This window comes from Rhinopithecus bieti, unplaced genomic scaffold (assembly GCF_001698545.2).
Source record: "Rhinopithecus bieti isolate Rb0 unplaced genomic scaffold, ASM169854v2 scaffold_18921, whole genome shotgun sequence".
In the NCBI taxonomy this organism is placed as follows: domain Eukaryota; kingdom Metazoa; phylum Chordata; class Mammalia; order Primates; family Cercopithecidae; genus Rhinopithecus; species Rhinopithecus bieti.
In genome coordinates this window covers 3,372,201-3,388,570 of record NW_016810178.1, presented here as the reverse complement: position 1 = coordinate 3,388,570, position 16,370 = coordinate 3,372,201, and the positions used below count along the sequence as shown (strand labels likewise).

Below are 16,370 nucleotides of genomic sequence, written 5' to 3'. Positions count from 1 at the left end.
TCTATTTGCGTAGAGGTGTTTATAGTATTCTCTGATGGTAGTTTGTATTTCTGTGGGGTCGGTGGTGATATCCCCTTTATCATTTTTTATTGCGTCTATTTGATTCTTCTCTCTTTTCTTCTTTATTAGTCTTGCTAGCAGTCTATTTTCAATGGCTATGTCTTCATCTACTATAATGTATTTATCCACCCCCACCCCCCCACCACTTGTACATTCAACTTGTTTCCAGGGTTATAATTACTATATTATTCCAGTTTATAATCCCAATGGCAATAACAGAGAATGTGTAACCTTGACAATTATAGGTACTATTTTTTGAAGAATTTATATAAAAGATATAGTAGGTTTAATTTTTTTCCAGTTCTTTGATTTATGTAATTAAACTTATTTTTTCCCTATTGACCATTTGTATTTCTTCTTTTATACATTAACTGTTTATCTCTTTGGCTTAATTTAAAGTTATTCACCATTTTTCTTATTAAGTTACAAGGATTCTTTATATTTTAAGGATATTAACCATTTATATGTTATATGTAAGAAATATATTTTGAATTTATCATTTACTTTTAAAATGTATTAATGATTTTCTGTCATCCAGACAAATTTTGATTTTATTATCACATCTATAGATCTTAACCTTTGTTATTTTTTCTTCATTTTAAGTGATGGGAGATCCTACTATCCGAACTATATAAATATTATATAAATTTTCACCTATTTTCAAGAATTGTTATGGTTTTAATTTTATATTTCATTTTATTTCATCTAAGATTTCTCTTACTTTTCAGTACAGAGATCCTTTTTTTTTCTCAAGTAATCACCCATTGACCCAAGCAGTACTTATAGAATATCATCTTGTCTTCTATGCTATACTTCTCTAATCTATAAATATTTATAGATACTCATTCATGTTTTATTGTGTTTGTAGAAATTTCGGAACAATGCTAAACAATAGTGGCAAACATGGGGTATAAGTGTCTGGGTTCTGGTTTTATTGGGAAAATCTCTTATTTTTTCGTATTAAGTGTGTGGATAGATTTTCTTACACAGAACCTTTTTGGGGTTTTTGTTTATTTTCAGGTACACTAATAACAATCCAAGGCAGAATCTTCACTGACGTCTATGGAAGTAATATTGCACTAAGCTCAAATGGAAAAAATGTTAGGATTTTGAGGTAATCTTTTGATGTGGAAATATACTCTTATAAATGAGATATAATACTCCAGAAATAATGGGCCAATGATATTAAATCCCATTACAATGTGGTAGAACTAACCAGTGTTTTTTCAGCCATATTATAGAAAGTAAAACAGACTGTTGGAAGATTCATTGACACGAAAGCAATGGTCGATATGTCTTTCTTTATTGGTCTGATGTAATTTCTTATTGTTTTGTGATGGATTTATTAATAGAAGAAACACACAGACAAGTCCAATAGTAATTGAGTTATACTCATACAAATTTATTACTAGAGGCCTTTATTACTTAATCTAACTGCCTCCTTTTGTGTATAAAAACACCTGAGGCCTAGAGGTCACATAGCTTAGTCAGGGTCAGGAGTAGAACACAAGTCTCATAACACAGTATTTGACACCTTTTCTACTGCTTCATGATGTACAGGCAAGTGCTAAAACCAAATATTTTCAATAACTCATTAACAGGCCAAGCTTTGAATCCTGTTTTTTCCATTTGCCAACTGCGAACTAGACAGTAACTTTGGCTAGTTAGCTAATGTCAAAAAAAAAAATTGTCCACATTTTGGACTGAAAACTAGCATTGTCACTAGAGTTTCTTCCTGTAGCATAGATGGTGTTATTTCAGTACTGCCTTTAAAGACTGAAAGGCCTGTTTATTTCCTATAGAAAAAAGTATAGACTCACAATTATGGCTTTCAAGATTTTATGTTTATCGAACTCATGCATAAAACATGATAAGTTAAACAATTCAGATAGCAACTCAACAATTAGAGAATTTTTTGAATGCTATAAAGGTGAGGTACACACACACACACATACAAATATATAATTTTGTAAAACAAGCAATTTAAAAGATTTTAATAAGTGAAATAAAGATTTATCTGGCATTGTATAGAATAGAACCTTTAATTAAATCACATTTGTATGCATCTATAATTTCTGAAAATGTTCATACTAATTCCTTATATGTAATAAAAGAACTTCCAAGTAGAGATATTTAACATTGTATATATACTGATTAGTAGAAGTAAAAATTTTGTCTGCTTCTCATAGCTGAGTGTTATGAGTGGTTTTTATTCTAATTCTTAGACAGGGTTTTCTAAGTCATCCTTTCCCATAATGAGGCCAGGAAATAGAAAGTTTAACTTTCAAAAAGAGTTTCCTTTTTTCCTCCACTGAAACTGGAATTTATTTCTGCTTAATATAAGGGTTTGGATGGAAATTATTCCATGAAATCACAGAATTGCAGTGAGAGGGGACCTTAGAGATCAGGCTACCTAATCCTTATACTCTGGAAATCCTGAGCTATTATATGTAATTTCAGATTTTTTTTTTCAAACGTCTATTAATGTATGGGCAAGAAAGTCTTAGAGCTGAATTTATCTCATTTCTACCATGTTAATTATGATACCAGGGCTCCCGAGGCAATTTATTATGCCTGGATTCTGTTAGTAAGGAGGGAGTTGAGAGCAATAGACTGTGTTCTGGGCAGGAATTCAGGAGACCTGCTTCTCACAAATCTTGTTCATTCAACTAAATCTCCAAATTCAGACCAGGTAGAAATTGTAGAGGACATGCAAATGGAAAGAGGGATTAGTGCTTACTAAGGAGTTTTGATCTAAAAAATCAGGTAAAAAGAATTCTAAAAAAATATGTATTTAAGACCAAATAGGGTGGTTTTACTCTAGGTATGCATACCCAGACCACTGTGTGGATTATCAACTGTGGTGAAAAACACTGACTGCAGCCAAACTGAGTTTGAATTCCTGCTCTACCCCTCATTGTCTGCAGGCTTGGGCAAGTTGCTTAAGCTTTCTGTTTCAGTTTTTTCATGTGTAAAATTGAAGGATAATAGTTACTAACTCATAAGATGTTTGCAAGGATTAAACGTCATAGGAACCTATTCTAAGTGTTAGCTGCTAAATTTATTATTTAGCTAGAATGAGGCAGGAGATTAGACGGAGAATTTAAATCCACGAATATGTGTAATGGGTACAATAATTCAGTTTACTTGCTTATACAATCCTAATGTAATGATCAAATGAATGGACTTATGTATAAAAGTATATTAAAAAGTTCAAAATTTTCTGCAAACGAAAGTCCTTATTTTTTATAGTTCAAGTTTGTATCTGGCTTTATTTTGAGTCTGGGATTTGCTGTCACAAAAGCTGATGGTTTATTCTGGTGTTGCAAAGAATCCAATACCAGTCAGTCACCTGCCAGCCTCCAACAGCATCAGGTACTATCAGCCCCAAAGTAATGGGTCAGACCCGATCACCTGGGGAAATACAGAGGCAGATGCTTTCCCTGCAGCTGGACTCTGACTCTGCTCAGCTTCTTATTTTCATTCATGTGTCACTGATGCTGTTATACATCATCTTTCTCCTGTTAACTTTGTGATGGCTGTGCTGTTTACCTTAATTCCTATAGTATAAAACCTACTACAAAATTCTTTTTATTTGAGATGATTTAATTTCAGATGGATGAATTTATTATCTGTTTCTATGTTGTCTTTTCTTGTAGTACTTAACACCTCTAACACACTAAATATGTTATGATTATAATGTTTTATTCGTCTTTCCCAGTTAAAATGTCAGTTCCATGAGGGCAACAAAGGGATCTTTGATTCATTCACCGATGTGTCCCAGTACCTACAGCAGGGACTGCCACATAATAGAGGTTCAGTAAATGTTTTATTGAGTGAATGAGTGGTGGATAATAATAAGTGATTGAGAAAAAATAATTAAGGGAGTCAGTGAGGTTGATGGGAGGAGCGCATACTTGAAACAATTTGTTAAACATAACTTGATCCTTTCTAATAAAAATATTTGTACAGAGTTTACATTGGAGGAATGCCCTGTGAACTTCTCATACCACAATCTGATAATTTGTAAGTAATTCAAATTATTTTCTTTATAAAAACAAATAGCAGATATAAGCAAACTAAATTTAAGTAGTAATAGCTACCAATACTGCATAGCTAAATGCTTTATAATACAGTATAAATTATAATATTCCACAACAAATTAGCAATCATTTTTATAGTTAGGTGCTACCTTATATCCTACTCAGTCTCCAAGATAGTATAATATGAACTATTTAGATTTTTATGAGAAAAGATGTTTTGAGCAATATCTTTATCAAGGAATTATTTCATTTGGCAGTATCTCAAATTCTTTTAAAGGAATATTAAAGGGCATAGCCAAAATTATAAAATATTTTTTGTTACATAAAATTTTATTCAAACATCTCCAATGAAGTCTGGGAAATAGTTTTATTTGACAGAAATTTTGGTTGTTGCAACAATTTCTCTCCTGATTCATATTCTGAAATTAATGAGTTGTTTTTAAGAGAAATACAATATTCTAAAATTTTAGTGTCAATATAAACTTTGACATTAACTTTTTTTATTAGGTATGGTCTAAAACTGGATCATCCAAATGGAGATATGGGTTCCATGGTTTGTAAGACAACTGGAACTTTTATTGGCAAGTGTTGGTCATCTTTCTTCATAATGCTTACAGATGCCTTATTCTATTTCCCTGTTTTGTATTCTCCTAGACCTCCCTCCTCTGCCTTTTGGATCAGTATTTTTTTTTTTTTTAAGTATTTTCTCTTTTCCTTGGCTTCTTTTCACTTTCATGCCAGCATGTATGAATTAGTATTTTCCTATGGTTTATATATAAGGTAAACTTCTTCAGGTTTCTTTTTTTCTTCTTTCTCCCTTCAGCATTCCATGTCTAATTTGGCTGTTTTGCCTGTTGCCTTAATTTTGCTCTGTTCTTTTCTTCTTGACCTACGTCCTCCAGACACGTAGATGTGTGTGTGTGTGTGTGTGTGTGTGTGTGTTACAGAGTTTCACTCTGTTGCCCAGTCTGGGGTACAGTGCTGCAATCTCAGCTCACTACAACCTCCGCCTCCCGTCTTCAAGCAATTACTGTGCCTCAACCTCCCTAGTGGCAGGGATTACAGGCACACAACACCACACCTGGCTAACTTTTGTATTCTTAGTAGAGATGGGGTTTCGCCATGTTGGCCAGGCTGGTCTCCAACTCCTGATTTCAGGTGATCCTCCCGCCTCAGCCTCCCAAAGTGCTGGGGTTACAGGGGTGAGCCAATGCAACTGGCCTTCTTTTAAATCTTGAATGGGCTTCCCTCCCTTCTGTCTCAGGCCCTTTGCAATCTTCCTATCCTAAACATTTCAGATAAAATGTCATGTTCTCAAAAAGGCCTAGGTCATCACCTGTCTTACATTCTCAAAACTCATTCTACTTTTTTTTTAATAGCCTTATCACAATTTTTAGTTCTCTGTGTCATTGCTCTTGGCTAACTGTTCCCTCCACTAGACATTATGTTCTGTTAGAAGAAGGACAAGCTGTGTGCTCACCCTACATCTGCTCTCTCAGCCTCTAGTACAGTGTCTGAACAATTAAATAGCTGTTAAATAAATAAAAGAAATTTCAGGGCAATATGGTTACATATCTGTTCTTTTATTATTCTTCATTCATGATCATATTTTGCTAGGTGTTTCTAGTTATAACTTCAAGACACCTTATTATGTATATTTTATATAGTGGCTGCTTCAAGACAGTTCAATTTTTATTTCTTTGATGATAAATAGAAAATTGGATAAGTACAATTTTGATTTTGTACTTTTTCTCTGCTTTTAAATCAGCTTTGTAATATAGAGTTATTGTTCTTCTGTGATTGGGAATTTGATTGTGTATTTTCATTAATTCCAGGTCATCACAATGTCAGCTTCATCTTAGATAATGATTATGGAAGGTAGGCTATTTTGTACATAATAATTTTTATAATTTATTCAACTGGGCAAATAAGATAAAATGTATATTTACTTTGTGCCATAGATGCAGAGGTTTAAAAACTTAACTACTTTATTTCCCCAAATTAATAGTTAAAGAGTCTGTGACTTCTTTTCCCTCATAATTTAGGCTTCATACATAACCTTTCTGTTGTAGGGAAATCTAGCATTAACTAAAATAACATAAAAATCTTCACTTGTGTTATGGAAAAGTATTATTTTATGTCCTGCAGCTTTTCTGATTTAATTGTAACTTTTTAAATAACTAAAGCAATTAAATTCAAATTTAAATTAATGGGAGAATAAACAAAACCTCATGGTTAATATTACCTGATAAAAATTTTCTTTTAAGTTATCGACATAGGGAGTTGTGAAAGATGGTAGTTATATCTTTCAATTGTGCATCTTAACAGCAATATTAATAACTCATATTTATGACTTTTAATAAAACTAGAACTCATTTCCAGATGTTCTACATTCTAATTTCAGTAAGAAAGATCATCATACTTTTATAGAAATATCAGAGTATGCAAATCTCAATGCATGTTGAAACCCAGTATTATAGATAATAATAGTGAACATTTAGCAGCAGGCATGGTGTTAAGCACTTTACATACATTATCGAGTTTAATCCTCCTAAAGAAGCTCCCAAGGATAAATTAAGTGTTATCATCCACCCTATGTTACCCACTGGGAAAATGAGACTTAGAAACATTAAATAATTTGCCTAGGGATATTCAGCTAGTAGGAAGCAGCATTAGTGTGCAAACTCATGCCATCTAACTCTAGGACCTGAGCATTTTATTCCAGTGCTTTGCCATGACTGATGGAGTGATTCAGCAATCAGTACCACATTTCATCACTACTTACAATCCTGATCCAGGATTCCATACCATAGCAGGATTTCTCTACTCTTGGGAGCATTTGCAAATGTGTGGAGAATCCCCTGGCTGTCACAGTAACTGGGTATGTTAATGGCCTTTAGTGGGCAGTATCATGATGTGCCAAACCCAAATCAATTGTTCTGCCCAAAATGTCACAGTGTCTCCTATTGAGAAAGTGAGTTGACAGAAATCCAAATAAATTGCATTAACACTCAATCCTAATATAGCTATAGTAGATCAATAATAGGAAAGATCTGTTAATTTCTTTTCTGTCTCTGAACAATGATCAGAGGTCTGAAAAAATGGCAATATTACAATCAAAGTAGATTTTATTCCTGGCAGCACTCACAGACTACAAGTGAAGGATGAGATTTTGTTCCTTCATGTATGGAACTGCAATTGGTTAGTGAACTCAAGTGCACTAGCATTGTATTTAGAGACCATCTACTTCTAAACATCTAGAGGAAATAGGTGTCATTATAACAAAATGATGCCTGACTGGACACTTTATTATAGACCAATATAGGCTAGACCAAAACTAAAAGTAAATCAGAGTGGAAGATATATAAACAATGCTATAATACAACTTTGTGATTTACATGGAACACATGACTTAGGGTCGCATAACTTAACAATTATTCTCTTCAGGGATGACTTACTTACATATGACTTGATAAGCCAGGGCAACAGGATTTTGTTGAACATATTAGAAAACCATATTAGGAACAATAATTATTGAGTTTTAAATGATTTTTTGAACTATACATGATTTTTAAAAATGCTCTTAGTAGCAACCTTCCCAAGGTGAAAGAAAAATGAATTCTTAGTTCTGAGTCTGTATGAAAAGCATTAATTGCCAAATCCATCATATGTCTCTCAGAGAAATAATTATCCAAAAATAGAAGATTCGAGTGATCAAGGTTGAATGTGATTGATAAGAACCCATAAATCAATATGCTGCATTAACATGCCCAGAAACTTTCAATTTAGAAATGCCAGCAAATTCACGTATAATAGAAGCAAAAATACTGCATTAAATTGTTGATTCTATGGACTCAATTTATAATTCCACCCCTACCCAATTTTAAAGCCAATGGCTTTTCCTTTGTACAAATGTCTTAGAATTGAGGAAATTTGTGTTTCTGTATAAAATATTCTTATGAATTTAAGATAACTGTTAGAAATATGGCATTTATTATTTTAAAGCCTAATTTTAAGATTACATGGTATTTTTTGAATGTTAAATCATTCATTAACTTGTAAAGTTGATATTTCACAAATTTCATGAGCATTGTTGAATATCAAATGAACCAATTAAAGGCCTTTCTGTGGCATCTATTCTGTATTTCTTTTAATAGCCAACCTTCTCTTCTCTATTACCCCAAGTTCAAACAACAGCTGTTTCAAACTGATAAGGTTCAGACGACGTTGCCTTAATTGAGAAATGCCTAGTCATTATCAATGAATTACTGGAAACAACCTCAGTGTCATCCAAAATAAATTACATTCAAATTTTATTTCAGGAGGCAATTTCCCCACTAACTTAAGAAGCAGAGTTAATTTTTGAGATGCAGGATCTGACCGGACACAATATCGTTGGAGCTAGCAAGGTTTCAGATCTTTGGGAAATCAGCCAAAAGGCTCTGACATAAAAATATGAAATCTAGCATGAATTTCTTAAGTAACTAATCTAGCATAAAATATTTCCAGAGACTCTGTAGTCTTGCAAATGAGCATAGTAATGCCTGGGTTAGATTTATAGGAGCGCTAATTGTTGGTCTCAATGACAAGATTTACATTATTCTTTTAGATTCTAATTCAGTATAACTATGATGAATGAGACATGAGTCTTAATATCTGAATTTCTTAACTTTCCTAATGGAGAATGCCTTGAACGTAATTAAAGTAACAGCATTTAATTTCCAGAATTATTTTCCTTCTTAATTCTTTAGGTTTATAGAAGTATAAGTGCATATCTATGAATAATGGGCACTGTGTTTATTAAGGACAGTTTTAACCTGGTCAGTTATTGCTAATTTGCTGTCATCCACTTGCAGTGTCACACAGATTAGTGGGTGGAGGAGGAGTACTGTGTAATACATAGGTGAGGAGGAGCCACAGCTCTGGACTCAAACTGCCTGGGTCCAGTTCTGTGTCTGCCACTTACTTACAGTGTGATCTTAAGTTAATTCTCTGAAATTCACCTACCTCATGTGGTTGATGTAAAGATCAAATGGCATAATCAATTGAAAAGTCTTAGCATGATCCCTCCTCTTAGAACAAAAAAGAGGTTCTAAAAGAAGACAGACTGGCATGGTCAGCAGAAGATCCTAGCCTTTATAAAGGGTAATCCTTGCATATGCTTTTTTATGTCAATATAATTTCTTAAAATAAACTCTAGGGCCAGGCGCAGGGGCTCACACCTGTAATCCCAGCACTTTGGGAGGCCAAGGAGGACAGATCATGGGGTCAAGGGATAGAGACCATCTGGCCAACATAGTGAAACCCCAACTCTACTAAAAATACAACAAAATTAGCTGGGTGTGGTGGCATGCACATGTAGTCCCAGCTACTTGGGAGTCTGAGGCAGGAGAATCCCTTGAACCCGGGAGCCAGAGGTTGCAATGAGCTGGGATTGCACCACTGCACTCCATGCTGGCAACAGAGCGAGACTCCATCAAAAAAAAAAAAAAAAAAAAAAAAAAAAAGTAAAAGAAATCAACTTTATTGAGATATAGATTGCAATTCAGTACCAAATGTATATGTGTATGTCACCAACAACCAAATCAAAATAAAGAAAATTTTTATCTTCTTGCAAAAGTTTCATCCTGCTCTTTTGCAGATTATCACATAATTACTATCACTGAAGTTAAAAAAAAAGTTCCTAAATTAAAGATCATTTAAAGCAGAAAATTTAACCTTTTTTTTAACAGGAGTTTTCCACAGAAAATGGCATATTTTGTTTCTTCTCTCAATAAAATTTCAATGTTTCAAACATATGCAGGTATGTGACTTTTCTTGCACTCTGTTGTGGGGGGAAGACAGTGTATAATTGATTTAATCAAACCAAAGGCAATGAATGTAAGGTGTATTATATTATTTGATGTACTGCTAGGAAAGGAAAAATGCCTAAGATGGGGAGTCTAACAGGAAGCTCCAACATTAAGCAGGACCTCCCTCACAGCAGACAATATTCTTAGTGTAAGATTGATTGAAAAATAAACTCATTACACTAACACAGATGGCAGGGAAATTTGCATGTTTCAACTTTGGCTATTGGTAAAGAGAGTGAAAAAAATCTCCACTGTCAATCTTAACCAAAAACCAGTATAGACGCCTCTCAATTTACAATGGGATAACCCCATCATAAGTTGAAAATATTGTTAAATTGAAAATGCATTTAATATGCTGAATGTGTATTAGCTTAGCTTAGCTTTCCTTAAACGTACTCAGAACACTCACATTGGCTACATCGTCTGACAACACAGTGCTCTGAAGTTACAGGTTGTTTACCCTCATCATTGTGTGACTGACTGGGGGCTGCTGCTGGTTGTGCTGCTCAGCATCAGGAGAGAGTATTTACCGCATATCACTAGCCTGGGAAAAGATCAAAATGCAAAATTCTAAGTACTATATGGTTTCTACCAAATTCATTATTTTTCACCGTTGTAAAGTCAAAAAATCTAAAGTCTGACTTTGGTAACTTGGAGACCGCTGAAACTGTCTCAGATTTATGCTCTCAGTGTGGTCCAAAAGAATCCTCAAGAAGATCATAATTTAATTTAAAGAGGTCTCAGGTTGCTAGTATCCCTTGGAGAGTACCAGAACAAACACAAATCATCCTGAAAGAATTGTACTTCACTCCAGGTCAGGAGTGATAGAAAGATACATTTAGATTTCAAAGATGTTAAAAAAGGTGAGTCTTGGAATCAATCAAATGTGATGTATCTTGGCTTTTCTAGAAGCTTATTTAATGTGAAATTCATATGTAAGAATACATAGGTATTTGATAGAGTTAATAAGGATAAATTTTAGTAAGAATCTGCCATATATCATGTACTGGGCTATTTTACAATATACCTACAACTTATATATACAAAGCCACAAGAAGTTCAATCATAGTTAAATGTATTACTATAAGAGAAAATTATAAGAAGTTGGTCCATGAACATAGGAAAGGTTCATTCTTCAAGAGCGTATGGAAGAAGAGTTGTTCTACCTGCCTTCCTGCTCAGCTCAGGTTTTCCTTACTTCTTTAACGCTCGCATTACCAATGTTGCTTTAATACCAGTCACCACCAAAGCCTGGTCCTTATGGAATGTAAGTCTCTGTCAATGCCATGTTTATTGTTATTTTTGCAGGATTGCATCAGAGAAAGTAATGAAACACCTAATTTATGCAGTTGGTAACAAAGGTGCTATGGCTAGGTAATTTGGAAGTTTTAAAAAATCGGGCATTTGCGTTTATGTGTAATATTTATGGTATTTTATTTAATGTGCTTTACCCCAGAGGTCACTATGATTTTCCCTTCACAAGGAAGCATTCGAGGTGGCACCACACTGACAATAAGTGGACAGTTCTTCGATCAGACAGATTTCCCCATCAGAGTTCTAGTTGGAGGTATTTCTCATGTTTTTTTTGATATATTACCTTATTACCACCAATTCTGCCTGTTCTTTAATAATTCGTAAGACTAATAATAGTCTTTTCTCAATTCATGCCTTCAATTGGAAGCTGAGTATTTTCACACAGTCATTTGGTTCTGGGGTTTGATACTCTTTCCATTGCAATTTTCCAGCAAGGGTCACTCCCTGAAACCTCATGTGAATAGGACCTGAGCTTTAGGGTTGGCACCAACACGTTTTGTGTAACAGCATTGCAGCTGCCATCCATGAATTCCTCGCCACAGTTTAAGGACACATCTACCCTTAATTTAGAAGCTCTTAAATGCCCTTTTTGAATGGTTGTTATTTCTCAGCGAGTTGGCTAATTGTGAGGAAATTTAAAGTAATATTTTGGGTTGTTCTCCTCATATTCTTCTCATATACTGTGCCTCATCTGGACATCAGTAATCACTGATGATATTGGCCTTGAAAAGAGCAGTAATTTCAATGAGTTGTCTATTTACAAATGCATGTAGAACTTGGTTTTGTGATTATGCTTCACTTTTATGTGTCCTGTCCAGATCTGTTCAGAGGTAGGCAGCTATGCAGCTCAAAAGGAGTGAATGTGATCTTGGGAATCTTCACATTCAGCCATAATGACATCACTTTTATTGCTAGTCAGGGGACAGGATGCCTGCCCATGGAACAAGACATATGCATTTCTATAGTCCTCTTGCTCAAGTACTTTCTACCTTTTATGGAATCTGCCTGCAAGCCAGCCAAAATGTGATTTCAGAAAAAAGAGAAATGGATATTAAGCAACCTCACGTAATATTTATACAGTCTTCTTTCGTGTCTGCATGAATCCTTGCTGGTCATTGGCATACATACTAAAACCTGGGCCATAAATATTTAAATTCATATATGTATTAATCTGACCAGATTTTATGTTTTAAACATTAAAACTCAGGCCATAATGCACTTTCAATTTATATAATATGTTTTATAATCTGATCTTATGTTTATTTTGCATACGACTATGATGCTGTTGATATGAAAAGAGAACATATTAGTTTTCTACCATCTTTCATTACCATTAATATGGCAACCAGATTCCAGATTTTGAATCCTCAATAATCTATTGAAAATGTGATGTTTATGTGTCTTTCCTTTGCTTCCAATAAAATGGGTGATTGGTTTGATATACTGTTCCTATTTACTGTGTTCTGGTTCAAATTTCTTGCATCCATAAAACATTCAAAATAATGAAAGGGGCTGGGTGCAGTGGCTCATGCCTGTAATACCAGCAGTTTGGCAGGCTGAGGCAGGAAGATTACTTGAGCCCAGGAGTTTGATAACTGACTAGGCAACGCAGGGTGGCCTGTCTTTACGGAAAAAAAAAAAAAAAAAAAGACTGGCATAGTGGCGCATGCCTGTAGTTACAGCTACTTGAGAGGCTGAGATGGGAGGACTGCTTGAGCCCAGGACGTGGAGGCTACACTGAGCTATGATCATGAAACTGATATTTCCACTTGGGTGACAGAGTAAGACCCTGCCTCAAAAAACACACAAACAAATAAAATGGTGAAAAGTAGTGTCAAAATTTAAATTTTCCAGGCTATCAAACAAAACTTGGCAAAAATATCTCTCTCCATTTCCGTTGTCCTCACATTTCATGGGCTGCAATTGCCATTTCAGTGAATACTTTCTGAGGCTGACCATATGTGAGGCATTGTGAGGAACACATGGAGGTTTAAAACATAGACTCTTCTCGCAAGTCTAATTGTGCTGATGTAAAAGTTATAATAGCTATCTTTTAAGCTTTTTTCCTGTTTTGGTTTCAGTTTATCTGTGAAAATGCCATTTAACAGTTACTACCCCCCTTTTTTTTCATTTGAAGAACTTGGACTAAACCAGCATTTTTCCTACTCAAGAGGTCTGGGGTCATCTACCTTTGCAAATTCTGAATGACACGGGTTTATTCAGCAGCTTATCTCCAAGGAACAAAATATAAGTTTTTACTTTGGATTTGGAAGTGATACCTTGTGCAAAGACATAGTATTGTCAAATTTTTTATCTCAGAAATTGCGAAATTTTCTATCTCAGGCTTATGATGTTCCACCAGAAAAAATGTTGCTTTGTGGAAGTATGACAATTATTGCATGAAAAGCTTTAATAGAGAATATGTAAAAGAAATAAAGAGCCCCAATTTGCCTCTTGTTTATGCAACTTTGTTTTAATTGCAAAAGTGCTTAAAGATACACTGATGTGATTGCATTCTGAAGTTTCAGTAGTAATGGTTTTGTATCTTGCTTCTCTATAGGTGAACCTTGTGATGCTTTGAATGTCACGGAAAATAGTATATGTTGCAAAACACCCCCCAAACCTCATATTTTCAAAGCTGTATATCCAGGTAAGTTACCATCAGGGAAAATGGCCATTTCTATATTTACATAAAAATAATATATTAGTAAAAATATTATTTAAACCTTTTAGAGTTCAGAATTTGTAGTAAGAATTGTAAGAAATTTCCTCCAAGTAAAATTTACATTTTCTGGATTAGAAAAAATTTCTATTGAAATAACTGCCACAAAGCTGCACCTATGGAGAAAAACCCAGCCTAAATTATCAAGACACCCTACTGAAAACAGCACATCTCTACTGACAGAGCTTAATTATGCTTTTATTTCTAATTAAACTATGATAACTAAAACTTGGTACAGTCTACATAGAAATTTTTTAAATGCTTTTTTCTGATTAAAAAAGATAAATAGGGGAAGTTAAATATTGACTTGTCTAGAAAAACGTGGGAGTGAAAACAGGAGATGAGAGAAATGTTACTCTAAATTCTTTTCAGACTTTCACCTTGTGACCCAGTGAAATTGCTTTCCTATCTACACTAATAACATTGAAATGCTGTACACGTGTCTGCGTGGGGTGTGTATCTCATATCTTGCTCGCACAGTGAAAGTTGTCTATAGTAGTGTCATTGTTTCACATTTGAAGCCAATTAAATGGTTTACTAACCTCTTAAATTTCTTTGGTTTGAACATTAGGAAAAAATGAGCAGTTTAAGAAAATAATTTTGATAATTTATAATTGATGACTTTAAAGAAAATTGTATACATCACTAAACACTGCTGCTGTAAAAGTTTGAAGTGCTCAAGCTTGTCTTCAACCAAATTCAGCTGAAGAAGAGTAGCCATTATTTCCCATATACAGACTAGCTTACGGCTGTTAAAGAAAGAAATAAGCCTAATTGTTGTTGCAGTTGAAGGAAAAGAAAAAGAGAGATGGCTCCTTTCTGATTAGGAAAAAATTTAATCACAGGGTTTATTCTGGCAAGTATAGGTATAGTTTATTGAGAGTATCCTGTTTTTGATTCTGTCCAAGAAGAAGAAATCCTAGAGTAGAAGTAATTTAAAAAAAAAAAAAAAAAGTGAAACAAATATTGAGAGAAACCTGAAAGCCAACACTTTCTCTTCTTTGATTAATGGCTTTGTAAGCCATTAATTTACTTTTGTTAGAATCGTCAAGGCAAAGGTTTTGTATTAAAATGCCATGAATCTTGAAGTTTTGCAACATCAGCTATATCATAAGTAAAAATTACCATATATTATCTTACATAAAGCACTTTTTAAATGCCAGATGTTTTACATATGTATTTTACATAATCCCTCTAGCAGCTATGCAAATATTATTATTACTCCCATTTTACACATGTGGAAACTGAGGCTCAAATAAGTGAAATAACAGTGAACAAATTGCAGACTGCCCCCTGGCTACAGGTATGTGTAGGGGAATATGTAATTGTTTTGTTTGCACACATGCTAAAAATATGAATTGATATACGGAGTCTATAACTCACACCCAAATAGAAAGCCACTGAGACATTACATTATGATCCTGATGAAAGACTTATTTTATTTCACTACACTTAGGAGGGAGAGGCCTGAAGCTTGAGGTATGGAATAATAGTCGTCCAATACATCTGGAAGAGATACTGGAATACGATGAAAAAACCCCTGGGTACATGGGTGCCAGTTGGGTAGATTCAGCTTCCTATATTTGGCCTATGGAACAAGACACATTTGTTGCACGCTTTAGTGGATTTTTGGTGGCTCCAGATTCCGATGTTTATAGATTCTACATCAAAGGTGATGACCGTTATGCTATTTATTTTAGCCAGACTGGACTTCCAGAAGATAAGGTAGGGAAACCTCAGAATACTATTTGGTACTATAAAAACACTATGATGATGTTTATATGTATCTTACTTACTTTAAATCAAAACAAATGAATATATTAAAAATGTATGAGAAATGATGTCATGTGGTTTGGCTCTTGGCTATTATCCTGGATATGATACAAGATATAAGATGATAGAAAATCTATAGCCTACAAGAAAATTTCCCATACATGAAAATATTTCATTATTCTACATTTACTTGGTCATGAGATAAAAGTCATTTCTCTATTTTATTTTTTTCATAAATAGAATTATACATTCAATTTTATATGTGGTTTTTCACATGCTAGTATTAAATACTAATTTTATTAAACAATTTATATAATCACTATTTTTAATGACTAAGTAGTGTTATTACATGGATTTACCAAGCTTAGATAACCATCTCCCTACTGATAAGTTTTTATTTACTTCTGGTGTTTTATGACCACAAATAATACTACTCTATTGAACATCTATGTTCATTAAACTTTTCTGTATTTGGGATTATTTTGTTAGGAAAATTTCACAAATATGAAACTACAGATCAAATCAATTTAACATTTTATGACTCGACTTATGTGGCAAGATTGCTTCCCAAACTGGTTGTGTAAGTTTAAATTGCTACCTGTAATT

The 16,370-nt window shown here is 34.0% G+C and overlaps 1 protein-coding gene across 1 annotated transcript in view; it reads left to right on the top strand.

Moving 5' to 3' along the window:
- The window catches only part of PKHD1L1 (PKHD1 like 1), a 168,107-nt gene that overhangs the window by 17,948 nt on the left and 133,789 nt on the right, over positions 1-16,370 (top strand). Inside the window, 8 exon segments of the mRNA XM_017891546.1 lie at positions 1,081-1,174; positions 4,033-4,086; positions 4,611-4,684; positions 5,939-5,981; positions 9,836-9,906; positions 11,412-11,522; positions 13,830-13,919; positions 15,448-15,716. Coding sequence (XP_017747035.1) covers positions 1,081-1,174; positions 4,033-4,086; positions 4,611-4,684; positions 5,939-5,981; positions 9,836-9,906; positions 11,412-11,522; positions 13,830-13,919; positions 15,448-15,716 — 806 coding nt within the window.